Source organism: Meleagris gallopavo, chromosome 28 (genome assembly GCF_000146605.3).
Source record: "Meleagris gallopavo isolate NT-WF06-2002-E0010 breed Aviagen turkey brand Nicholas breeding stock chromosome 28, Turkey_5.1, whole genome shotgun sequence".
NCBI classification, from domain to species: Eukaryota; Metazoa; Chordata; class Aves; order Galliformes; family Phasianidae; genus Meleagris; species Meleagris gallopavo.
Window position 1 is genome coordinate 3,830,943 of NC_015038.2, and position 26,411 is coordinate 3,857,353.

General features: G+C 49.0%; 2 protein-coding genes and 1 long non-coding RNA gene across 4 annotated transcripts in view; 2 read left to right on the forward strand and 1 right to left on the reverse strand.

Annotated features, from left to right (window-relative positions):
- The first annotated feature begins 24 nt into the window (after window positions 1-24).
- On the forward strand, window positions 25-12,281 carry LEMD2 (LEM domain nuclear envelope protein 2). The gene is made up of 9 exons (XM_010724332.3): window positions 25-1,129; window positions 2,226-2,266; window positions 2,976-3,051; window positions 4,275-4,351; window positions 4,992-5,071; window positions 7,421-7,566; window positions 8,569-8,670; window positions 8,762-8,864; window positions 10,028-12,281. Exons 1-9 carry the CDS (start codon window positions 49-51, stop codon window positions 10,176-10,178), a joined length of 1,857 nt encoding a protein of 618 aa, XP_010722634.1. The 5' UTR covers window positions 25-48; the 3' UTR covers window positions 10,179-12,281.
- LOC109371081 lies at window positions 12,117-15,951 on the reverse strand. 2 transcript variants are annotated; one of them, XR_002121756.2, is made up of 2 exons: window positions 15,866-15,951; window positions 12,117-13,326 (listed from the first exon to the last, which is right to left on the reverse strand). It is a non-coding gene; the product is annotated as an uncharacterized LOC109371081 (long non-coding RNA). The 2 variants fall into 2 exon arrangements; XR_002121755.2 differs by lacking the exon at window positions 15,866-15,951 and adding an exon at window positions 13,510-14,193.
- Window positions 15,893-26,411, forward strand: part of IP6K3 (inositol hexakisphosphate kinase 3) — a 12,647-nt gene continuing 2,128 nt past the window's right edge. The window contains exons 1-5 of the mRNA XM_003214176.3: window positions 15,893-15,999; window positions 19,522-19,791; window positions 23,665-23,869; window positions 24,882-25,054; window positions 25,631-25,806. Of these exons, the coding sequence (XP_003214224.1) occupies window positions 19,608-19,791; window positions 23,665-23,869; window positions 24,882-25,054; window positions 25,631-25,806 (738 nt within the window). The 5' untranslated portion in view covers window positions 15,893-15,999; window positions 19,522-19,607. The remainder of the gene's footprint in view (window positions 16,000-19,521; window positions 19,792-23,664; window positions 23,870-24,881; window positions 25,055-25,630; window positions 25,807-26,411) is intronic.

The following is a 26,411-nucleotide window of genomic DNA, read 5'->3' on the forward strand; positions in this document are numbered from 1 at the left end:
GGCCGCGACAGAGAGGAGGAGGATGAGGAGGACGTGGAGGAGGAGGGGATGGAGGAGGACGAGGAGGAGGAGGAAAGAGGACGAGCGCCCGTGTCCCGCTGGGAGGCCGCTGAGGGAGGCAGGCTCTCCTGGGGAGACCCACGAGGGTCACCACCTGGGCGCAGCGGGGGGCTCGGCGGTAGGAACGAGGGTGGGACGTCCCGGGATGGGCTCCGGGGGCTGAGCGCAACCTCCTCGTGGAGCTCATCCCTGGAGAGGAGTGGGGGGCTAAGGGCTGGGATGGGCCCGTCGCTGGATGATGGCTTTCGGGCCTCGAGCTCCTTTCAGTGGAGCACATCTGCAGAGGGGAGCGAAGGGCTTAGCGGTGGTCTGAGGGCATCCCTGGATGGGTTTGGGGGGCCAAGCACATCCCAGTGGAACACGTCTATAGATAGAGGTGAGGGGCTCAGTGCTAGGGCTGGGATAGGGACGTCCGTGGATGGGGTGGGAGGGCTGAGCTCTGTGTCCTCCTGGGGTATGTCTGCAGGCAAAAGTGGAAGGCTCAGCTCCATGCCCTTTTCCAGTGATGAAAGCAAGGGCCTGACATCCAGGAGCCATTGGGACACGTCAGTAGGGCGGACTGCAGGGCAGAACTCCCCAGCACAGTGGGAGACAGTAGGGGAAAGGAAGACAGAAAGGAAGGGGCTTTTCTCCAACAGCTGGTGGGGACGGGAGAACAAGGTGGCACCCAGCACCCATTGGGGAACCACAGCAGGACGTAGTGGGTTGAGTTACCCATTCGAGAGGGGAGAGGAGAGCCTGGCATCCAGCGTTCGAAGGGAGGCAGACAGAGAGCCAAAAACCAGCAGCTGGGGAGAGGGATTGAGCCGGCGGCTGCCATGGAGGGCTGTGAGTGGCACAGGGCTGGGCTCAGGCAGCCAGTGGGATGCATCTGCTGCAATGGTGACACCCCGCACTCAGCTCCTGCGGTCAGCCCCCAGGCAGCAAGTGGAAGGAAAGCGCAAAGGCCTCGAGTTCTACCTCTCTCAGTTCCTTTTCCTCGCCAGCTTGGTGCTACTGCTGATTTTTCTGGGTATCCTCATGGTGAAGATGATTGGGTCAGGCTGGCTTGACCAGACAGAGGAGAACTGTACGTGTACCAGCTTAATTGTGTTTTTTTTTAACTTTATTTGCTTTTATTTTCTGACTTCCCTTTATTAGTTCCATCACTATTAGATATATCATCCTCTCACTTGACATCTCTATTTCCCTCTCCCGTTGCCTTTGGGAAGTCTCATTCATCACTGAAAATAAGACAAGTGTGTGCTCTTCTTTATTTTTACTTTTGCCTTCAGTTCTTCAAAACCCTGTTGGGTTTTGCTCGTAAAAGGAGGCCAGGCCAAGGAGGTGTTTTATGGTTATTGGTTGTGTAATATAACACCTGTGTAGTTGTCGTGTGCTTTAACATTAGCCTCTGCAAAGCACAGCCCTTTGATGGCCTCTGTGCTGGCTGCAGAAGTACGGAGTTTGAATTGGTACTTCTGTGCATCAAATGTGGCAAAGCCTCATTGGCAAATGGAAAAGGGCTTCCCCATCAACGTGTTGCATTTAAAGCAGATATCCCAGCTAGAGCAGATGGAAATAATGCCACTTCTGGACTTGGAACTGAAAGAAGAGGTTTGGGTTGGAAGGTACTGGTTCTTAGTTTGGGCACACTGCACAGAGATGTATACCTACGACCTTTGATATGGCCAGCCCATATCAAATTGTTGGGACAGGAGGCAGCTGTTAAACCAGAGGCCACAATCTTTGGAACTAACAGTTCATGCTGAAGTATATCCCCTGTGTTTGCCTTGCAGAGACTTGATTTAAATTCTTGTTATTGCCATGGTATTCCAGGTGACTATGGCATGCAGCACTGGTATACTTGAGAAAGATCAGTGGAAATTTCCATCTCCTGCCATCTACTTATGCTTTTAAAACATGCGGGCCACAATTTTTACTTTCCAGCTGAACAGAATTCATCATTTGCAGCCTGGTACAAAACTAGTTTTGTTTCTTTTGCTTCCAGTGCTGCCTTCCAAGGCAGTGCTTTGAATGTGCTGTTTGTGTAGCAAGGTACCGTGTAGACTAAGATTAAAAACAGCAGAATCAGACTTGAAAGTAGTACTTTAAAAAAAAAAAAAGTTATTTTCTTGATCAGAGCTCTTGTTTTGCAGCCAGCTAACTCTCTTTCTCTCCCATAGTTAATCTCTTGCCTGTGGATTGTGACAAAAGAACAGATGATGTAAGCATGTATTTATTTATCTTTAAATATTGTGGATGGGATTCTCATAGAAGAGAAATTATTCTGGGAAGCTTTCACCAGTATCACATCACTGTGAAGTTATTAGTTTTATCTTTGTGATTTGATGAGTTGGAATTAATGAGCTCGATTAAGTTAGGATTGTGTGTAAGACTCCAAAAGATAAAACTTTAAATTCCCAGTTACGGGAATCAATTTCTTTAATAGTTGTAACAGAAGTGATAAGGATTTGCTGAAAAAGCTGTACCTGCGTTCAGCTTTAGCAATGCAGGATTTCATTCCCTCAGCTCCATTGTAAAGTGTTTGCATAGTCCTGCTTTTTTTGTTTGTTTGTTTGTTTTGTTTTATCATGGTGCATTACTTGGGAAAAGAAAATTTCATGTTGGATTTGGAGTTATGGCTGGTTCCTTGTGACACCTGGGGCACAGAGCTGATGGCTGCAGCCTGTCTGAGGGGATGTCTGGTGGTGCAGTGTGAGCTGGGGGACTCAGTGGCACTTTCACAAGATGTGCCAGCTCAGAAACCGTAGCTGTGTTGCAGCTTTGCTGCAGGTGTGTTCAGTTTGAACTAGTGATGCATAGCTGAGCTCAAACCCCTCTGCTGGCATTTTGTTGTGACGTTTCTGGCTAGTCTGACTGCTGCCCCATAGCTGCCAGTCTGTTCATGTGTGTTACCTGTTTCTGACTTTCAGTTCTGCAAAGCCAAAGAGAAGGACGTTGTGATGAACATGCTGCATGAGTTGTATAACTACTTGTCTGTACAAGCTGGTAAGTTCCATCTGTCATTGTAAAACACTCACTCAGCTATATGGACATTTTTAACTTTAATTTGAAGAGAGGGGTTTATGGAACAGTCAGTTCCACTCATAGAGCTCTGAGAAAGTCAGGTAACAGAAAAACAGAACAAGGTGTGTTTATTTTTGAGCTCAGTAGTGCTTAGCTAATGCGCTCGTATCACCGTGCTCTTGTGGAGTGGTCCTTCTTTGCACTTGATATATTGGGAACTCGAGGTGCAAATCTTCAGCTTTGTGGTTCTTTTGTAACAGCATCTTGAAATTGTCTTCAAGATGCTCAGAGCCGGTTAAGCATAAACCAGTGCGTTCTTACAAATGGAGTCGGAGTGACTTAAGAAATTGTCATCTCCCTGCTGAAACGTGACAGCGGATTATGGGATTTCTTTTAAGTTTTCTGTGCTGAGCAAGGCAGGCTTACTTAGCTAAGGAGCCAACCCAGTACAGGAGTTGGACACTCTGCACTACATGTGTGCCAGTCCGATCCATAACAAGTGTTTTTTGACAGAGAAAGCTGCTCTAGCAGCAGTTCAGCAGACAAGTGAGAACTTTTCTTTCTGCAAGATGCATAATAATGTTAATCATAAAAGTGCCTAAGTTCCATTTTCTAGGTTTCAGACCTCAACACTTTTGAATCCTTTGGATTCTTGAGTTTCACAGTATTTCTAAAGCTTCAGTACCAATTTTGCATGGTCTCTCAGCACATTTTGTGTAGTCAGCTTTGTGAAAGATGATTTAGAAGCCCAAGTTCCTGGCCAGTATTGCTCTGCCTGGGCAGAGGGTAGAGCTGGGATATAGGCTTCTAAGAAGCATCTTGTGTTGATCACTCTTCAACACTGCAGTCTCTGTTGCATAGTGGAAAGCCCCTCTGCCTGCCATTATGTCAGAGAGGTGGTTATGGATTCTGTGAAAGTGGAACAGTATTTTTCCCTCCCTCTTTCTTTGTTGAGTAGCTCACACTCTGAAGCATGAGATTTTCTTGCCCTTTCCCAACCTATATCCAGTGGCTGAGCACTTTATTAGTAGTCATAATCTTAACCTGCCTACCATATAAATCTCACCTTGCAGTCGTTTTGCCCAGAGCTGTAGCTGCATTTAAAGGATAGCATTTCTAGACAGTTGAGTGTATTTCTGAACTGTCAAGGGTTTTTTTTTCCTAAACATTATTTCTGTTTGACTTTTTCTTTTTTTTTTAACCAGGTAATTTTGAATGCGGAAACCCTGAGAATCTAAAAAGCAAATGCATTTGGGTTAGTGAAGCAAGGGACCACGTGGTGGTGAGTAGGCTGTGAGCAGCTACTGTTGTAACGTAGTGCTTAGTCTCTTGCAAGGCAATAAATAATAGATACTAAAGCAATTTGCCTTTTGTTTTACTTCCCCATCCTGTTCTGATTCTTTCCCATACCTCTGTTTTCCCCTTTGGTTCTCAGCAGTTTGTTTGAAAATAATCTTCCCCTACATCTCTGATTCAAGCCCTGTAAATCTAACTTAATGGTTTGTTGTTGTGCCATGGTCATCAGTCTTGTGAAACTAGAAATTTCCCAGGATTGAGGCCTGGGCAGAAGAAAAATCTTTCTATGCCCCAAAGTGTCAGAAGACAGACTGCTTTGATCTAACATTCCATTTCTTTCATGGTAAACTGTCAGTAAGATTATGTTGTATTTAGTGGTTAGTCTTAACAGTCTGGGAGAGTGTTATTTTACAGAGTGCTTCATGCATCATCTACCATAGTCAGAAGACTTCAGTTCAGGCCGACTTTCAGATTTAGTTTTCCTCCCTCCGGTTTGCAGAATTATGATAAGAATTAACCTAGGAACAGACTGCTTAGAATAAGTTCTCTCATAACTGTTATGAAATAACATTATTCAGTATTTTAAATGAATGGGAGACTGACATTCTAATGGATTCTTCTTACAGAATATAACTGGTGGTTCCCCACAGAAGTTTGAAGCTGCCCTGAAGTGGATACTGAACAGTAACAAGGATTTAGGAATATGGTAAGTGGAAGCCTGCTGTTCCAAAATGATCCTTCTCGGCGTCGGCTGATGTGTAATTTGACAAACTGTGTGGTGTGCACAAAAAGCTTCATTAGATTTCAGAAGATAATCAGAGACTCGCTTTGTCAGTGCTTCCTAGGCGAGCTTCCAAATCAAACGTATGGTCCTAAAACAGATTGGCAACTGCAGGCATTCCTTCTCAGTGTGTTTCCCAACCCTTCAGTGGGGGACATCGTGTTCATGAACACACTGCTTTGCAGATGAAGTAAAAGTCTGATGTTGTGCCTGTTCACTGTTACGTTGTGCTGACTGCAGGGCCTAGAAGTGGTGGTTCTGGTGTCTTGGGAGGACAGTTCACTTGTTAAACTTGCCATGTATTGGCTGTTCCCCAGATGACTCTTTTATTCAGTACTCTTAGCAAAAACAGCTTTGGTATTGTGTGGGCACCCTTTCAGCAAAGGGGTTGGGTTATACAGGTCAGCAGAGTGTTCTCTTCAGTAGGTAACAACCCACGTGCCCTGGGATCTCTTGGAGCAAGTAAGTCTGCGAGGAGGAGAGGAAAACACTGTTGAATGGTATCTTTTCTTTAGTGTCAGTTCTCTTTCCAGCAGAATGCACAGTAGATGTCAAAACCAACAGACTGTGACTGCGTAGCAGCTTGGTCAGTCACCAGTGAGGCTTTTTGTCTTGGGTTTCTTGGCTGCCAGTTGTTTCTGTGCATGTGGAATGGCACAAGTGCTGGTTTCTTCAGCTGAAAAATACAATGTTCAGGCCATAATCTAATGAGAGGCTGTTATGCAGTTTCCACAGACATAATTGTCTGCCTCTGGGAAGTGTCAGCTGCCTCCACTCCATGTTAACTCTGAAGCCTAACATTTGTTTGCATTTTAATATTGCATAAATTGTATAATGTTGCATAATACTGCATAAATAAAATGTATCTCTGATTAAACGAACTGCAACAGTAGTAATACGAGAGCTTCATGGGTATAGTTTGTGCGGATTGCTACTGCTTGATTTCTTGTTCTAAAAAGAATTCTGCAGCTGCTGCTGTGGCTGAATGATCAGACAGTGCCTACTACTTTGATTCTTGGTGTGTGGCAAATTCCCAGGACAAGACATTGTTTTCTTACTGGCAGGTTTGGATTTGCTTTTGGGCTGGGGTCCAGGGTTTTCAAATCTGTATTTTTGTACAGGAGCAGCGCTTGTGTCAGGAGCCTTGCAATGTAATATATTCTCTTTTAATTATCATAATTAGCAGTTTCTTGGGCTGTTTGCCAAATGGATCTACTTTCACCAAGTCTGCATGGTGTGCAGAATGAGTGTTCAGTGTGCTTACCAACCTGAGGGTGGCATTTCCAGCAAATGCTACGTGAGATTGGCGTTCTGGGTGCCAATCTGAGAGGCAGAACTGGAAATGAGCTCTGTGCTCAGTGATTCTGCTGCATGTTTAAAGTATGAAGTGTGGATTGTCAATAAGATGAGGGGTGGGAAACAGCTGTGTCTGCTGCTGCTGTAGAATCCAGGAACTAAATACAGGCTGTCAGCACTTGGTGAGATCTGCGCTAATAAATTGAGAAAATGTCGTTGTCTAATAAGTCATTCATTGCAAACCTGGCGTGAATTAGCTTAAAAAAATGAAATCCCCTTTGGTCTAATTGCACTGAATCTGATGGCTCTCGCTAGGATTGCTTGATGCCTGTTGGCTTAGAGGATCTAATAAGGAAACCACATCAGTGTAGATCTGTGTAGAAAGAAGTGAGTTAAAGCATCTCGGCTAGCACAGCAGGTGTGTACAAGTGATTTTGCAGGAGGATGTGTTATTGATTTTGCTGTGAATGCTTTCTGAGGGTGTGTCCATTTCTCACTGCAGATACAGTGGATGTGTTGTCACTTTTCTAGCTAAACTGTTTGTGCTCATCAGTACTGAGGAAAACAGCACAACCTCTATGGACATTTGCAGTCTCCCTCAACTGCTCTCTCTGCAATTGCTGATGAGTGACTCAGTAAACATTTCCATTTCTCTGTGCTGGGAGGTGGGAATCCAATTTGAAGTTTAATCTTCTGCTCGCTGAGAGGTACTGTCGAAGAGTCTGCAGAGGGAGATTTCAGTTTACCAGTGGGAGTTCCAGCCCTGCTGCCTTTTCTAAAGCCATATCCAGTCCTTGCTAAGCAGCCGGTCCCAAAATGTTCTGGAAAGAGGAGGTGCAAAGATGTTGGTGTATTTTCTATGTGGCATATAGAACGAGTTACTGCATCTGCAGTCTGCTTCCTCTCCCTCTCTTGATTAAAGACTGCAGTTGGAGTGTTTGCATTCTTCAGTGAAGATTTTCTGCCTCTTCCCATCAGGATGAAAGGCAAAGACCTCTCCGAACCCGTTACCAGAGTGGAAGAGGTGGTCTGTCTCGAATCGGCCCATCCTCAGATGGGGCTCAGCTGCCGTTTCCGTCGAGCAGTGATCACTGCTGTCATGAACCTGTTCCTGTTTTTCTGGTGTAAGTTGTCAGTGTTTCTAATTGACTTCTCCCCTTGCTGGCTGTAGAGATGAACATGCGTGCACCCACGTATTTTTCCAGCCATATGAAACTACTAGCAGAGGTGAAATAAATCTGCCAACGAGTTAATTTCTAATTAACCTTTTTCTGGCAGCAGAAAGAGACCTGTAGACCTGCTCTTGTGCTGACTGCTTAACACTTACTTTAAATCAGCAAGCTGATTAGCTCCCTGAGTATTCCTCAAGTACCCATTACTGCGGTCTGCAAAATAAGTATGTTAACCTACCTAAAAGATTCATTTATTCTTTCTTTTCTTGCACTAAACTACAAAGTCTTCTGGACTCTCCTATAATGACTTGTAGCATTTCAAGTATTATAGGTTTTATGGGAAGAGTCTGTCATGCCCCAGCTGAGACAGAGGTCTTACTGAGCGAGGTGATAACGAGAGATGAGTGCTGGCTGGAGGAGTTTATAATCTAGCCAGACAAGGTGAGGGTGAAAGGGGATAGTTATGTTTATTGTAGAAACTGAGATGTTAAAGTTAGCTCATGTCGTAACAGGGACATTTGTCAGTGCTGAACCTTCATTTTGGATCTCCTGAATTTTAGGCTGGCACTGGAGCCCCGGGCTTTATCTCCTTATCAAGTAGCTATCTGGAGAGCAGTGAAGCTTGACAGTCTTCCTAAGTGATTATTGTAGGGGAGGCCTCTAGCAAAGAGATAGCTCTGGGATTTAGAGAATTAGAGCCCCGTGGTCATGCTGATGTTTTGGGGGGGGGGAGGAAGTCTGTGATGAGGCCTTCTGACCACCTCTCCTCACATGCACACGTGCTCTTCTGCTGCAGGAACAAAATGTACTGCTTGGATGCAGTTCCAAGCAGGCCTGGGAAGCAGGGAGAAGGAAAGCTGCCTCCAGAGTGTTGTTAAAAACAAAAAAAACCTGCTAGCACTGAGGAAGTACATGTATGTCACTATTGAATTCTGTTTGTTTTTATTCCTCTAGGTCTGGTAACTCTGTGGGGGATCCTAATCTTCCTTCGGTATCGCTGGCGGAAGATGGAGGAAGAGGAGCAAGCCATGTATGATATGGTGAAGAAGATCATAGGTAGAGTCCAATATCTCTGTAAACCCAATTAACACTCTTCTCCTCTCTGCAGTGTTGAAATCTCTCCTTGTTTTTCCCTTCTGCCCTCCAGCTGTTGTCCAGGACCACTATAAGGAATGGGAACGGAACTTGGAGCGTTACCCCTATGTGGGCATTCTCCACGTTCGGGACAGCCTCATCCCTCCTCAGAGCAGGTGAGCTTTGTTCTTTAAGGAGGGTTGTCAGCATGGCATGACTCAACTCAACTCAAAACCATAGTTACTGGATGACAGAGCACGAGCAGACAATTGATGGGAAGCAAGAAGAGTCCGTCTGGCCTTTCACTTCATAAAGGATGTTGATAAAACCCAGGCTATATATTAACCTGCTGCAGATTAATGTGGCAGTCCTGGGGCTGATATTTTTTGCTGTCACACTGGTGTATTGTCATTGTTCTATCACACAGTAATTGGATTTTGTTTTTCCTGGGCCTGGAGCATCTTTTTTTTTTTTTCTTTTTTTTTTTTTTTTCCCCTCCTTTGTCTAATCTATGTAGGATGCCATCCTGTTTCTCAGCCATCGTGCCTTGTTCTCCAGGCAGGTGCTGCACTTCTCACAGAACAAACGTTCCCATGAGCTGAATGGGGTTTTGGGGAAGCTCTTCTGAAGTGATTTTGTACACTGTCTGCCTGCAAAGTTTCCCGTTCAGATGAGGCAGTTCTGAATGGGAGTTAGGGCGAGCTGTCTGATTCTGATGCTTTTTCAGAACGAAAGCACAGTTGAGAAGTTACTCCACAGTTGGTGGGGCAGGAGGAGCAGCCTGGGTTGTGATGCTTCATCTTTGCAAAATGTTTTTTTTAACATTTTGCTTAGACTCAGCTGCTTTGTTCTCCAGACAGCACAGAACACTGCACATGCTGCAAAGTCTTAAACATCCTCCCTCTTTGTCAGTCACAATAACAATACCAGGTGTTATTTCAGCTGTTTTTGTTTGGTACCCGCATGTAGTACCTAGAATTACTAGACTGGTGCAAAACTCAGTGGAACTTCAGTTTGTGCTCCCTTGTCTGAGGGATCCCTATGCTTTGAAGGTGGGGGCAGTTTGTTGATGGAATCCCTCTGCGATGTGAATTGGGCTTGAAATTCAGGGCAGTCATCAATTGTTTGTGCTGCCAGAGGGTCTCCTCTTCCCCACTGGTAGGATTTGTGCTTTCATGTCCTGGGCTTGAAATCACCTCTCAACTTGAATTCTGGTTTAATCTCCTTTACTGTCTGCACGGGAAGCTGGCACTGGCTTGATCAACAGCTACAATTACTGTAAGCAGGAAGGCACTTAGAAAAATAATTATATTTTCATTTTCATTGCTGTTTTTTGCAGGAAAAAAATGAAGCGGATCTGGAACAGAGCTGTGGAGTTTCTGGCCTCAAATGAGTCACGGATTCAGACAGAGTCGCACAGAGTAGCAGGAGAGGATATGCTCGTATGGAGATGGACTCAGCCATCTTATGTCTCAGATTCAGAACACTAAAGAGGAGCGGAAGCAGAACAACTGTTGAAAAGGACCTCTGCAAAGGAACAGTCCCTTCTCTGGTGGTGGGAAAGAGCAGGGCACGGTCCTAACCTCCTTGGGTTGGGGATTGCACGTATCTGTTTGCTCTTCTTTCTTAAAATCTTCACATACAAACAAACAAACAAAAAAAAAACACGTCAGAGCAATAATGTTGGCTTAGAAAGAAGATGGGCTTGAGCTGGTGGGAAGCTAGAATCACACCAAAGTTAACCTTCCAGCAGATATCTGGCTTCTGTAGGCAAGCAAGCCTAAAGCAACACGTTAAAAACACCGCGAACTTAAATATTGAAGGACCTGAGATCTCTCTGACAATGGTTCTTAAAATTTGACCTCAATTCTGCAAAAGCCAACTGGAGGCAACATCCAGCATGGAACGTGTTTAAAGGAGATTGACATTTCCCATGGAAACTTTAGGGTGGCAGTTGAGATGCGTTTTGTTAGCGTTTGTTTTTTAGCAGTACAAAGATAGCGATGAGAGCACTTGCTGCTTCCCAACAGGAAGAATATTTGTGTCTGTTTCACCCTTCAAAAATGAGGGAAAAAATAATAGGAAAAAAAATAAAATGAGGCGAAGGTAGTCATAGAGGGAGGGCAGTCTGACGTGCCTTGGTGGTTTGGGCTGGGTTGGGGGTGTGGAGGGAAACATCTGTGATCCTGTTCCACTTTTTAAGTCTGCAAATTCTGTGCTTTATGTTTTCTTGGGGGGCGGGGGGAGTTTGGGTGGGAAGTGAAGGATATAGGAAGCTTCAGAAAGCGCTTTCTTGTGGCCACAGCCGAAGGGGTTGCTTCATGGGCTATTAAATAGCAGCTTTGGAATGTCTATTGGGGCTGAATGTACTTGTTTATCTTGGGCAGCTGCAATGTGTGTGCTGTGGGTCAGAGCAGAGGTGTACAATGCATGGGGTCATGCATTGTCAGGGGGTGCCAAATCCATGTTCCTGCAGCCTCACTACAGGTAGAAGGAGCAGCAATCCGTCCTCTGTTCGTGCTGCAGGCATTGTATTTTGTATCTACAGTCATCTAGTTAGTTAAGTTTGTTTTTATGTCCTGCATAGGACTGTTGTTGTTTTTGGGGGTGTTGTTTTGTTTTCTTCAAAGAAAATATCTCCAGAGTGTGGCAGCTTAGACTGGGCAAAAATACTGTTAATCTGTTCTTCCCTGTGTCATCAAACCGCTGACCAGGACACTGCTGGGACAGCGAGGACCAAATTCATTTCTGGCCTAAGCTAACGAAACCTGCAGAGAGAAGCCAGTGGCAGTGTGTGTAACTGGTGGGTTTAGTAGCTTCATGAGTAGAATGTGGATTTTTGCATTCAGCTCTGATGCTGGCTGCACGGAGAGCTTCCCCTCCAGGCTCTGCTGGGCAGCTGGGCTTAGGATGGCAGCCAGAGCCCTCCTGCAAGGTTTGCAGTTGGCGATGCCACCCACAAGGTGGGCTCCCCGCCCACATCCCAGGATGAAGTCTGCATCTCTTCCCTCCCTCCCCCCCAAAGGATGTTTTGGTGGGGTGTTCCACCTATGCCTCCTGCTGCAGAAGGGTGGCAGAGGCTCCTGGCATACCTGGTGCTGCTCATCAGCCAGGGTGAGTGGGGAGAGCAGCTTTCTGCAGGAGCACAACACAGGGAGGCCTTATGAGTCACACGAGAGGTGTTCTGTGGGGAGTTAACTCCTACCCCATGTTTTGCTTTTGGTCGCACGTGTAAGGTGTTTGAACGAGAGAGGAGACTCAGGAATGGCCTTCTAGTCATTTGCCACTAAACAGGGAATCAGCTGAAGGCAGCCTTGATTCTTCTAAAACATTGCGATGAGATCTCCACTGTTGTTACAGAAGCTTTTACAAACACCAGTGCCTATGTAATTAAGCCTTTTTTAACTGTTTGCAGGTTTTGAGTTATGTTTTTTTTTTAACCATCCAAATACAGAGTGAGGAGTTAAGCATTGCAGTCATGTTTTTTGTATTAAACTTGTTTTGTAGAACAAATCTCACTGGCTTGGTGCTGTTTATTATCCGTTCAGTTTAGCTCTGTAAACCAATATATAAAATAAATTTATTACGAATGATTTGTTACCTTTTATTTCTGTTGAAGAGTTACAGGCTGCTCCAATTGCTTTTGCTCACGCAGATCGAATAGATCCTGCTCCAGGGAGATGGTGGGTTGTAAGTATAACCCTGAAAATGGCATGGGACTGCATGACAGCCTAATGAGACAGCATGGATCCTTGTGACGCTCGGTGACCTCAATAGCCAGCAGGCTCAAGTGTTGAGTTGCAAATTCAATCTGTGTTCGGGGAATAGGTGGCATTAAGGAGTGCGTGGAAGGCAGTTGTCTTGTTTAGCTGCACTTTGAAGAGATTGACAGCTTCGAGGATGGAGGTGCTGTAATTATTAGCTTAGTGGGTTGATGGGTATTCCTGTGGTCCTTCGTGAAGTGTCTGTTCAAAATGGGCGATGGCACAGAGCAGTAATGCTGTGGTAACTGGGGGAGCCTCGAGCATCATGAGTTTCCCATGTTTTTTGCGGGCAGATCTCATGCATTGGGTGTCCAACATCAGCAGCTTCTGCATGAAGTCTTGGTTCTCCAAGTTGCTGCAGATCCTGAGCACTGCTGCATCCTCGGGCTGTGCTCCTGAGGATCCTGAGGTCCTTTACTGGGATGTGATGTGAAGTAGCAGGTGTCAGTACAGGAGAGATGGGGTACTTGGGGGTGGGCACACATCCCTTCCTGCCCTCAGCCCCGGGCTGCTGCCTGTCCCTGGGCACAGCATTTCCCTCCTGGTGTCCCAAGGGTTAAGGCTCTTCAAGCAAAGCCATCACAGTGCTATGAAAGGGAGGATTTTGATATCGAGGATGAAGGCTAGAAGTCACTTCAGATAATTTACCAAATACCCAAGGTTTCCAAGGTTGCCTGATGAGTAGAGCACACGTGGACAAATCTTGGCAAGTCCTTGGGAGTTGTCCTTGGGCTCTGCTTTCGATTCCTCTCTCACCTGAGTGTCACTGACTCACAATACGTGCGCCGTGAGCCTTCACTTCTTCAAAGTCTGCTCGTGAGACAGCGACAGAGCTCTGAATCATCATTGTGTAACGGGCAGGGCTGACTCACTGCTGTTGGGTGGAAGAAATGTTAATTAATCTCACTGTGTAGGTCTGGATTACAGAGGGGCAGTTTCCCATCAGTGAGAGGTGCTGGCTCTGCGGCAGCCGTGCTTGTCCTCCCTCCTTGCTGGTACTGAGCTGTTGCTAAGGTATGGAACTAAAGGAGTGTGAGGCTCCATCTCTCCTCATTACCTGCCTTCCTCCTTGGTGCTTTCACCCGACGCGGGTTGCTTAGTTACAACCAGAACGTATTTGAGGTTAGGAAAGAATCTTCTGTTTGGTGTGATGGCACGTGCTGGGGGACGTTTGCTGTGGCACCCCACTCATGTCCATTGGCAGCAAGGAAGGTGGTTTCATGCTGCTCTTGCTGCCATGTTCCTGCTCGCTCCCTGCAGCCTGTGCTGATAGTTTCTATGGCACCAGCAATTTTTCCAGACTCCCAATCCACTCAGAAAAGAGGGGACAGTGGGTTCATTCCTTCCCTGCTCTGCTTACAACCTGCATTTGTTCCCACTTTCCCGCAAAGCACGAGGGTTCTATAAATAGGCTCTCGAGCAGTGGGCTGATAAAGCCATCGCATCCCCTCACTGTCAGGAAGGAAAATATGTACCAACAAGGAATCTAAAATAAAATTTGCCCTTTATCTTTTCATTTCCTGCTTCCATTTAAAGCCTTTCACATTAAATGTTTTGTCTCCTGCTGACATGACAGCTGATGCTGAGCCTTATTTATGGGACGCGGAGTCGGGGCGCTGTGCCAGTTCTCCTGGAAAGATCAGCGTGAACTGGAGAAGCAGAAGCACGGACAGCTCTGCCCCAGGGTGCCTCCCTCCAGCACTGCCCCCATCTCAGGCAATCTCTCCCAGGGCTTGTGCTGGAATCTCCAATGTGATTTTGTTCAACTTCTCAAGAACAGCCCTTGTGCTTGGGCTGGAACCAGGGGGGTGTGGGCTCTGCACCTCTGCTGCCCCTGTGTTCCCTGGCTCCTGTGGGCAGAGCCCCCGGTCTCTGTGACCTCCCCTCTGATGGAGAAGAGCACCTGCCCTGCATTTCTTCACAGCACTCCTTTAAGGCTGGGCTCGTGCTGTTTACGTCGCTGCTCCAAAACAGTTCCAAGTGTCCACGCTGAAGCAACACAGAAAAACACTCAGCGGGTGGCCAGGTCACATTGGGCCGAGGTCCTTCTGCAGTGTGGACATTACTAAGGAACCCACTCCTACGTTAAGCCTGGAATGCATGAGGCTCAGCTGATAGTGGCATCCCAGTCTGAGAGGGGGGGCATTTGCTCTTGGGGTCACATATCCATCTGATGGATGGGGTCGCATCTCCATCTGATGGAGGCTGCAGCTTTCAAGCTGGCCGGGGTAATAATATCCTTGTGTGCCTGTAATTAGTTCCTAATTAGCATAGTTTTAATATGAGGTGGGCTTACCCTCCCCTTAGAGTGCTCTGTGTTGTACAAGGGGCTGAGTAATTGCCTCTGCAGCTGTGGTGGGGGCACCTCCTGGGATGCAGCAGCCTCGAGTTGTGCTGGTTTGAATGGAGCAACCGCTGCAGTGCTCCTGACATCAAAATGAGATTACTGCAATTAATATAACCATTAAAAATACATATGGCATCCAGCAGGGCAGGCTCTGCACAGGGGAGGTGTGTGTGCCAGCACTGTGCAGGGCTCCCAGGGCGAAGTTGGGCTCGGCCCTGTCTGCTCCCCTCCAATTAGCGGCAATTACTGCATCCACTGATTGGTTCCTCAGCAGCAGAGTTCCTTCCCACCCTTCCCAGTGCCATCCCTATTGCAGGCACTGATTTGTTGCTGCCCTTGAACTGGGACTCATGGGGTGAGCATGGGGTGCCCAGACTGCATGTACCCCAAAATAGCAGTGGGTCTCATCGGGATGTGCCAGGTTGGCTGCAGCATGCGAGGTTCCTGCAGGGCTGTTTGGGTCCTGGCAGGTGCCCAGCGTGGGGCACACGCTGTCCCCACAGCGCTGGCAGGAAATGCTCTGGGACTTTTCCACTCTGCTCCCTGTCTTGGTTTCCTGCATGAAGCTGCTGGTGGGGCCGGGCGCTGTGCCCTGATTCCCTCAGCTGCTGCATTGCATTGGGCACAGCACGGCTCACCCCTTCCCAAAAATACCTCTTCCATTCTCAGCCCCATTAGCTCATCGACTCATTTGATCCTCAGCATCCCCGCTCATTCTGCTGCCTCTTCCCTGAGCTCACAGCTCCTTCGCCCCATCTTTCCCTGCATCATCCCAAGCCATTTCCCACAGCAAGCAGCTGCAGGGTTGGTTTGCACCTGTCCCCATCCCAGCTGCACAGCAGGCTCCAGCCTGCTCCCTACACCACCATCACTTCTTTGCATGCACCAGAATAAAGCTGCAGTTATTTCCCTCTGGAGACATTGCACAACGGAGGCAGTGTGGCCATGCTTTGCACAGCCCCACACGTGACTCCCTCAGCCCGAACCTCACCCCACGACTTTGTTTTCCTTTAACACCAGGGGCTGTTTTCTCCCCCTCCCAACCTCAGCTGTCAGCTGGACATACCGGAGTGCTGCCAGAAATGTTGCAGTGTCAGCTGATGGCCCAAATGTCTGCAGGCTCCCCCCGCTCCTTCATTTCCCATCCTCGAGCGACACTGAGCAGCACTGAGCTCCCAGAGCCAGCGGCTGGATCAGCAGGTGAGGGATGGGGACAGGGGATGGCTGAACACTTGGAGGCACCAGGAGTGGTGTTAGAGGTGCTCGAAGCATGGCCATGGCTTGTGGGAAGGGATGGGAGCGAGGGGACGGCAGCGAGCCGGGGTGTGTGCAAAGTGAGAATCGTGGCTTTGGGTTTGGCTGCATTGCATTGCTTTGCATTGGGTTAGCTATAGGGTTGAGTTAGGGTTTAAGGTTGGCTTTGAGTTCTCCAAAGGCTTTATGGCATTGCTGGAAAGCACAGGGCGGGTTGGTGGGGGGCAGAAGGGGGTTGAGTGCAAGGCTGAGGCTGGACAGGGCTGTGCTGGAGTGGGCTCAACAGTATTGTGGGGCTAAGGAACATGGGGGAGTGGAGGGAGGTTCTGAGCCAGGTCTCTGTGCACAGATCCCAGAATTAATGGCTGGAAGGTCAGGGGGGCACAGGCAGGTCAGAGCCCAGAGCGAGGATAGAGTTTGGGTGCTTACGTTGCTCTGATCTGTGCCCAAGCAATTGATCGGTGCAGAATTGTTTCTTGGAAACAACTGATAGTGGTGGTGGAAAAGCTGATTATTTTCAGGGCTCAGGAGCAGCTCAGTGCGTGCATCCCAGAGCCGTGCGGATATGGGGAGGTGACGTCCCCATCCCACTGCCCATTTGTGGGTACATTGGGTGCTGCAGACCATGGGTACTGTGCATCTCCATGCTCAGATCCCAGCATGGGGTTGGACGCTTTTGCAGCCATTCCATCCAGGATAATTCTGCTCTCCTCCCCCCTACCCATGACCCTGCGCTTGGCAGAGCCGCCAAATAAATCCTTTGGTGCAGCAAACTGCATCTTTGCATCTTATTCATGAGGGACACAGGGACTGGCTGTAAAGTTTATGAACGTCATTTTCTTTCAAGGAAGGAAATACAAGATAAAAGAGCTCAGGGTTTCTGCACATCAGGATTTATGGGGTGCTTAGAGCAGGGTTTCGTTGCGAGAGCCGAACATTTTGCTGCCGGCACAGTGCTGACTTTGGCTGTGGTTGAGGGGCCCATTGGTGTGAGCCCCGTTCGGGAGCACACAGAGCTGGGAGCACTCGGATGTTCCTTGTGGCCAATGCTTTGAGGTGCTTGGAGGCACAAGGCCAAAAACTGGACAGAAATGGGGTAATTGGGCTTCGCAAAGCGCTCCTGCAGGCTGTGCTGGTGTTGGGTGTGGGAGCTGGCCAGGAATCCCAGTCAACATGAGAGCTGCAGGCATGAGGATCTCCACAAATTAACAGCCAAGTTCATTTCTTGCCTTTTAATTAAAGCAAAATAAAATAAAATAAAATAAAAACCATCAACCCAACCCAGCAGCACCATGCAGTGCACAGAGCCTGACTGCGCAGCACAGCGCCTCGAGGTGCCCCGGAGTGCTGGCACTGAGCTGGGGCTGTGCTGACGGGCACTTGTTTTCGTGGTGATTTTCTTCTTCTTTTTTAATATTCCAAAGCCTTCCTGGCAATGGGACCCTCGGGCAGAACTGCTCCCAGGACCAGGCTGTGCTTCACCCCAGTGTGAGTGGGGTGGGATGGGGTGGGCGCTTGGAGAACGCCATCTGCTTGGTTCCATCGGGCTGCATTAAGGCTGTGCTGTAAATAGAGCTCGTTGCACTGCGCCTTCTGATGCTGGGCCCCAAACGGAGCCTGGCAGGCTGTGTCCCCAGGAGCTCTGCCCAGTGAGCACTGCAGACCCCCCCAGTATTCAGACCCATCTCCACCCACAGCGCTTGCGCGGCTGTCTCGCTTTTGCTGGAGGACAAAATTACCCAGGGTTTGGGGTTTTATTGTCAGGGACACAGATTAATCAGCAATTCAGTATATTTTTAGTGCCGTGGATATCTGTTGGCATTCACGACCACTCGAGCTGTCAGATGAGAGCTACTCCCAGTGTCCCATTTCAGAGGAGCTCGAAGTCTGTGTGGAGTGAGCTGCTTTGCTTTCTGCTTTTCTCAACAACAACAATACAAAATCCAGCAAACCTTCATCTTTGAAGGGAGAAATCCTCTTTAAAAGCTGCTTCAACTGAACGCAATGCTAAATGCTTTTATTTACTTCTAGAAAGTCTATGAAGTGCTGCTTTCTTCCTGGGCTGCAAAGCATTCATCTGAGCGGGTCGGCTTTGTCCCCTGAGCTGGTGCTGCTAATTGTAGAGCAGAGATTCCTCTCTGAGATGTGCAGTGATGAAAGAATAGAGAAGAGAGGGGGAAAAACCACCTTGGGGGATGTTGAAGGAGTGAGCTGTGCGGGGAGGAGCGTTCCTTCTCCCCTTGTGCCACCAGCCCACTGCATCCGACTCCTCCAGGTGCAGAACCTTTGCTGTCTGTTGGCTACTGAACTTGGCTGTGGAAGGTGGTGGTGCTCACGGACAGTCCTGTGAGCTTTGGTGCGTGGAAACAAACCTTAGAGGTGTCACATTTACTGCACTGGGTTCCTTCAAGAACAAATAGGATGCCAAGCTCCCCAGGCTGGAGGAGTATGGGGAAAGCCTCCCATGTCAGCACTCTGCCTTGGGAGGGCTGCAGGAAAGCAGAGCTGCCCTCAAAGGAAGGATAATGCACGGTCTTTTTTTTTCCCCATCAGTTACATTTTGGGGTCTGGAATGTCTTATTCTGATTTTAGAACAATGGTGGCATGGAACCCTCACAAATGTTAGCTTTGCCATCTTTCTGTCTGTCTCAGTGGCTACAGGAGCCCTCTGCAGAGCAAGAGCATCCACAGCCCCTTGCAAAGAGTAAAGCAAAGAGGGGAGAGTGTTTGCTGGGTACAGAGCAAAGCTGAGGTGCTGCTGCTCTGCATCTGTGCCTTTCCCACCTTACTGCTCCCCCCCTTATACCAGCTCCTTTCTCCTGCCACAGCCATGGGAGGATTCTTCCCTGGGGATGGAATGGAGACCCAAATCCATGTGCTCAGGTGGGAGCTGTGGGTGCTGCTGTGATGCATCCTCACACCATGCTTGTGCAGGAAGCATTTCCAGTGCCACGGTGTTAACCGGTTGGGAACATCCCCTCCTGATGGTGCTCTCAGAGGTGTAGAGAATGTTGCTGACGCCCCTGGTAGCGTAGGGAGGTGGGGAGCTGTGCAAGGATGGGGGTTTTGCAGAGGCTTTATTAAGAAACCTCATTCACAGGGAATGTTCTGGCTTGGGGAAAGGCTAAGACCATCATTAGCACTGTCTCATCGGGCAAACTGAGGCTGTTTCACAGCAGGGCAGTTATTAATACAGCATATTAATATCCCAGCATTGCTGGGCCAAGGAACGCTGGTTTCACAAGGCTGCCGCGTTAATTTGATAGCTCTTCTCAGTCATCCCCTTCTGTTTCCTTTGCCCCCAACGGGTCTAAATCAGGGCTTTTGGGGACATGTCACACCAGGGCTCCCCGCCAGCACCGTGCTGTACACGAGGCCAGGTTGCTCCCAGCCCACTGCAGGCGGTGGCTTTGCAGTGGTACATCCCCCACCCCCGCCTTCACGCTCTCCCATATCCTCTGCTTGCAGACACCACGTCGAGGAGCTGCATGGGCACGAAATGACCCACACTGCGACGTCCCCACGCTGCTGACCCACAGCCTTCGCCGAGCAGCATGGTGGGGCAGAGCGAGGGCAGGAGGGCAGTGCTCCTGGAGCCCTTCGTGCACCAGGTGGGCGGCCACATGAGCATGATGAAGTACGACGAGCACACGGTCTGCAAACCCCTGGTCTCACAGGAGCTGAGCTTCTACGAGTCGCTGCCCCTGGCCATGAGGCAGTTCACCCCTCAGTACAAAGGTATGGCTGGGATGGCACGGGGGAACAGCTTGGTTGGGCTGGGTCTGAGCTGGGAGCCCCTCGTGTTGTGCAGAGCAGGTTGTGCTTGGCGAGGCTGCTGGCTGGGTGCGCAGTGGCTGCCTCCTCCCCCATGGCTTGCTTTGGGGACCTGCTGGATGATGCCACGGGTGTGGGAAGGCTGAAAAGCAGTGACACAGAGCGTGGCCAACGCCAAACTGCCCCGTGCTGCCATGCCAACTCCAAGGGCTGCAGCCAGGCAGACGTGCTGCCTATTTCTGTAACGGCGAGTCAAAGCAGGCTGCGTGTGCAGGATACCTTTCATTCCTTTGTGGGTGCTAGTCCTCAAATAGACCTCTTTTTCCATGCCGTTAACGTTTCATTAACCCCAATTAGGAAGCACTGTGCTGACCTTTTGCTAAGGAGATGCTGCAGGTTCCAGCTCAGGAGCTGCCCGTGCACTTGGGACCACACAGTACAGAGCAGAGCTGCTCTGAAATCGCAGTGTGAGAAGGAAGGGCCGGCAGCAGGAGCGGGGCTCAGGGGTGCCTTTGCCCCGTGGCCTTCGGTGTTAGAGGAGGTGAAGGTTTGCATCAGAAAGGAGGAGAGCAAGGGAAGGGGCAGGGCTGGCACCAGCGTGAGCCGGGTAGAGACGCTCCTCAGAGCCAGCATGACATACCGAGGCAAAAATAGCCCGGGGGGACGGAGCATCTCTTTGACGGCTGCTCCACCAGGCGCTGCTCGTGGTGCTCCTGGAGGCACTGATCCCGGAAAAGCAGAGACAAAACTCAAGTCCATGTGTCTCAGATTTAGCTGTTGAAATGCAGCGCTTGATGTGCAAGATGGTCCAAGCGCATTCCTCCTAATTCTTTTTCTTTTAAGATGCCCCCCTTCCTTCCTCCCTCCGTATTGCTGCTCCTGACCCTGGGTTTGTTGACAGTCAAGAAGCTCAGCTGTCACATAAAAGCTTAAAATATCTCTTGGTCCTTCAGCGGTACAAAAAGGAGCTTCGAGTTTGGCTGAGGTCTCCCATCCAATCTCTCCCTTCCCCACAAAGTCAGGGGCCTCTCTAGATTTATGGGGCAATATTAAAAAGATGCTTAAGAAAGAAAAAACCAGGCTTCCTCGGAGCGATTTCCTTTAGCAGGTGCCGGGGTTCAGTGCCAGAGAGCTGAGCCCTGCTCCGTTCCTGTTATAAAGACATTAAGCACTCCCAGCTTATCAATTCAGGGGTTATTAATACCTTTTTATCCTCTCTTCTTTCTAGTGCAAGTCCCAGCACAATAGGGGTAATTTAACAGCAATTCTCCTTCAATTTGGCATCAGGGAGACACACTTTATTCCCTGCTTCCAGCTGCCCCAGCCCCAAACACCCAGCACATTAAAGAGGTGGAACGTTTGCCAAGGGCCAACATTTTCCCATGGGGGTGATGAGCATCAGTGGGAACAACCCCGAGGTCTCCACCCCCACCCATAGGCATCCACACTCCTCACCTCTATTCTTAGGCTGGGGGATTGCTCAGGGCTCATTGTGTGATGCTGATGTGACGCACGGCGTTGATCAAATGTCACCATTCAAACCTCACACCTGGGTGAATGCTTAAAAAGCAAGGGTGCCTTTGACCCCTTCCAACCCAATGGGATTGCACTGTGAGTGACAATGCAAGCCAAGGACCTACGGACATCTTTGCTCCCAGATAGGTGTTTTCTCCTTGCAACAGAAGAGAAAATGATGAGTGTTCATATGCAAAACTGCTCACCCCAAAAAGAAGCACATGGGGAAACAAAGGTCATTTTAAGGCAGAGATGTGGGTTTACAAAAGCAGTTCTCAGGTGGAAGGAGATGATCACGTTCCCTTGCCTTTGAAAATATCCCCATTAATTTTCATGTTAATGTGAGGTATTTAAGAACTCATCGTTTCATGCTATATAAATGCTTTTAGGGCCAGACTGTCAGCACTGTGTAAATGAGCACAGTTCTGTTGATTTGCAGGCATGGAACTGGGGCGGATTTTAAGGTTACCCACTGCTGTAGTGCACAGTGCTGCGTTTGGAATTGAGGACTCCGTTCGCTTTTATTCAGGCAAAAAATACATTTCTTTTCTTCATGTCCACCTCCCCTGAAATCCCAAAGCAACGTCGGAGCAGGCAGGACTTCTGCTTGCTCTTGGAAATCTGTAATATGGATTCCTACAAGTGGGATGTTGTTAGAGATCATGTGGGTGATGCTGGGAGTTGGGAGCACAGCTCCTGAACTTGTGATAACTGCGAGCAAAGGACCAAGAGAGCTGAAAATATTACTCACCCCCTAATTAAGCTTTCCAGCCCTATAGCTCAGGGGCAGAGCAGCCTGCATGTATTCCTCACTCATTTCAGCTCAAGGCAAATGGATCTGACCCAACCTCTATGGCGTGCCAGTTGGAGTGATGCTGATTTTTACAGTGAGGGGAAGGAATGGCTGTGGGCTGCGGGGCAGAGGGACCTGCAGGTCTGTGAGGTGTGGGACCAGGGAAGGAATGGGCGCCCCAAATCTCATGGAAGGGAATCTTCCCTCGGTCAGCAAAACTCAGCAGCCATGGCCCTGCAAATCCTCCCATCTGTGTTTGCTCACTGTAATCTCGCTTCAAATGGAGAGAAGGCAGTTTGTGTATTTATTTGCTTTGGCAAATTGGCTCAGGCAAAGAGAGCTGCCTTGTTTGTACGCTGCAGAGACGCATTTCCATGACTAACAGACTGCACGAGGATACCCTGGGGACAGCTGGACCCAACCCAGCTCCATGTGCTGCAAACAGGGCCTCCTTCCAGAGCTGAGTTCTGTTGGTCCAACATCCCTGACCATCCTGTTTGGATCTGCCTTGCTGCAGCCACACCTGAAAGCATTGGGGCGGGATGATTCACGTGGCTGCATCCCCTCCGAGAGCGAAAGGGCGATGCTCTAAAAGTGCCTGCGCTGCCTTGAGAGGCTCAGACAGCCCTGACAGAGGCTGCGGGAGCAGCGCTGCCCTGAGCAAAGGACTGCTGTTATCAGCCTTTCCCAGAAAGGTCAGAGCCGTCTGCTGCGCCAGGCACGGCCATTCCTGTGCTGTCATTTGACACGCGGAGGCAGCGCTCCTGATGCCAGGGATGGGCTGAGATGGGCTAAATATGTGATGGGCTGAGTGGCATTTGTGCCCTGTGATCCTCATTAGAGTCAGGGAAAACTGCATGGCTAAAATACACAATGGTGTTTTTGAGCACAGAGAGTGGAAATTAATAATCACCAGTCTTGTTCTTCCACGTGTGGATCCAGTCCCTGCCATCATCCTGGTCTTTGGTGCTGGGGGAAGGACGCATCCATGACAATATATGGGCATCGCCTACATTTGCAGCTTTGCCAGCCCACGTGCATGCCTCTGCCCTTGTTCCTGTGGGCTCTGCCATTAAATGAAGCAGTTGGCATGCTGGTTGTCTTTGTAAAATTCCTGTTCCCCAACTCTCCCTTTGCTTTCTACTAATGCAAAGCATTTCCAACCTTGCCCTGTGCTCAAAGGTGCAACCTAAATCCCTCGTCATAAATAAGGCAGGAGCTCTTGGTCCAAGGCAGGGGGTCTGTGCTGGGTCAGCTGCTGCATAATGGAGCCTGAAGGAGCGGAGAATGAAGGAATACGGTGTTCAGAGCAGGCAGGTTTCACAGAAGGAGGGGAGGGAATATTAGAAAAGCCCATGGCCGTTTTGCAGAGCCTCAGACTAATGGTGTTTATTGGGTCTCAAATCAGCCTGGGCTCAGCATGAGGCCACCTAAGTACGAGGCAGCAGCTGAGCCCAGGAGGACTCATAGCACCCATGGTATCACAGGGGTTAACCCCGTTCTGGTTTGCTTTGCCTCCTTCCCTGCAGGAGTCATTTCGGTGCACCTCAAGAAGGACAGCTTTGGCAACCTGACCCTGCTCGCCAGCCCCAACCTACAGCCCGAGGGCTGCGGCCGCCTGGACAACACCAGCAGTGACATATGGCACAAATACAAGTGGGCTGCCGGCACCAGCAGTGGCACCGAGCTCGTCAAGAGGTGCCACACGCAGCTCACCAAGACCTTCAAGGACAGGTGAGGGTGTGCCGAGGGCAGGATGCTCCCTGCTGATGTTCTCCCAGTCCCTGCCTGGAACCATCCCGGTCCCGGTGGGGTGTGAGCAGGAGGGGTTTGGTGGCACAACTGGTTTAAAGCAAAGTCCAGCCTCGGAGAGCAAAAGTTGCATCCAGCACGGTGGCTTTGTGGCTCACCTCCTCCCTGTGGGCAGAGCAGAGAAGATTTAGCTATGGCTGAGATGCTGTTGCTTTAAAGCTGCTGCCTCCAGACACAGCAAGCTCCAAAATGAGAGGAGGCCCCACGAGATGAGATGCTGAGCACAGTGGGCACATTGCTACTAAGCAGACAGAGCTGCAGCCACGCAGCAACTGCACATCGAGGGGGATTCCATCCTGTCCCCATCCCTGGCTGGCTCTGATGGGCATCGCAGTGCTCGCAAGCACGGCCCGACCTCAGGCCCTGCAGAGGCTTTCCACCAGACATCTTTCATCTCAAATTGGTTCAGAAAAGGCTTGGGTCAGCTGTGACTGAAGGGAGCAGTATTGCTCCTGTGAAAGCACAGCCCCCGGTGTGAGCTCTTAGGGATTGTGGATGGGCAAGATTGACAGATGACCCTGCAAGGAGAGCAAATATCCTGCTTGCTCCCCCCCCTTCCTTCCCCAAAGCCAGCCCCTCTAAACTGGGAAGCATTCCCATTGTTGGACAATTGCCTGTGTTGTGCCTGTTTGGTAGATAGAGATCCCTGGGCATTGATGCTATGAATGGTGCTTTTCATAGGAGCCAAGCACACTTTGAAATTATAATGAAAGAAAACATTGGCATCCAGCAATAGCTGCCTTTCTGAAAATTACTTTTACGGAGTAACAAAAGATCTCTGCAGGTTGGACATGATGAATAAGTTCCCTTTGAGAGCCCCAGAAAATTTACCTTATCAAGTTTGAGGTTCTACAAAAGGGAGGAGGGGGAAGAGAGGGAGTATTCTCTTCTGGAGCTCATAAAGCAAACACATTCCTTTGTGTGCTCTGCCTAGCTGCCCGGGCAGGATGCGACTGAGGACAGACCTTCAGTACTGCACAGATTCACTTTTGGAAGATGCAAACAGAAACCAGACAGAAAAAAACAGCTCCAACCCCTGGGGACTGCACTGTCACAGACAGCACCTGAACCGCATGTCCTCCAAGTATAACGAGAACAAACTGCATCGTATCCTTTTTCCCCTCTCTCCTCCAGCACTGTCTTGGCTGCAGATAAGAGCTCATAATCGAGGTATGGTTTATTGCAGCAGCACGCACCCTTCTTTCCCACTGTCTGAATAAGAAGGAAAAAAAACATTTCCCATAAGAGAACATCCAAGCTTAAGTCAAAGATCCCCTTGGCACACATTTAAAAAACACAACTATATGGGAATTAGCAGCTGCCTCGCCTTTTATTTTCCTATTACACTTCATTACCCACCAGTCATGTGAGTAATAGTTTAACAACTTCCCCCACACCCATTGGAGTAAGCGCAGTGCTGAGGAAAGGTGCTGGATCGACAGCCCTGGGCTACAGTGTCACTGGAGAATGGAGCTGTTGCTGCTTTAATTGGTAGGACTGTACTACAGTAAATTAACTGCAATCAGCAGCAAGGGGCCCATAGCAATGACATGTTGGTAAAATTGGCTCAGAAAGTCTCATTATAGTTGTGAGCTATTATGGAGAGCGTCAGCAGTTGCTCTGATTTAAGACCTCTTTCAATTAGAATTTAAAAGTATTGGGTTTCCCTTAACTCATGTTCAGAGTTTCTATTGCTTGAAAACGTGGTGTCGAAATACAGCTACCCCTGCATCCTGGACTTAAAGATGGGAACCCGGCAGCATGGGGACGATGCCTCGGAGGAGAAGAAAGCACGGCACATCAAGAAGTGTGAACAAAGCACCTCCGCATCGCTGGGCGTCCGCATCTGTGGGATGCAGGTGAGGGCAGCCCTGCTCCTCTGGGTGTTCGCCCAACGCACAGCTTGAAACCACGCTGCAGGTCTGAAGGGATTCTCCCTTTGTTGGTGTAAATTGAACTCGTTCCATTGGTTTCTGCCAACAAGTACAGACTGCGAGAGCCACCCATGTGATTGTGCATCCCATCCTTAATCAGGATGCCTCAGGGACAGCATAGGATACGACACAGGGAGGGCAAACCTTTCCCCGTGCTCTGTTTGACTTCTGGAGATGGGATTACTTACACAGGTGGTGGTTGTCCATAGGAGCAGCTGAGGATCAGCAGCAGCATCTGCTATTGTGTGCTCAGCTCGTGACACAGGGAAAAGCAGCAGGCATCCCTTGCCCCACACATGCCTTCACTGAGCTGCCTCATCCCATTGCTGCAAGAAGGAAGGGTTTCTTTCCTGCTAAATATTATGGTTCCTCTTGATTAAAATCACTGCCCTCCTTCCCAGAAACCGAAACCAGAAACTGAAACCACACATTTTTTCCATTCACGGTTTTCAAGCGGGTGTCACAATGTTCCGCTGCGCCTGAAGGATAATTAAGACAATGATGATTACAAGGAACATGCACAGCAATGT

Coding starts and splice junctions, on each gene's coding strand:
- LEMD2 (XM_010724332.3), top strand. CDS start 49: ATGGAGGAGGACGAGGAGGAGGAGGAAAGAGGACGAGCGCCCGTGTCC. Junction 2,267..2,975: donor GTGACAAAAGAACAGATGAT/GTAAGCATGTAT, acceptor TCTGACTTTCAG/TTCTGCAAAGCCAAAGAGAA. Junction 5,072..7,420: donor AACAAGGATTTAGGAATATG/GTAAGTGGAAGC, acceptor TCTTCCCATCAG/GATGAAAGGCAAAGACCTCT.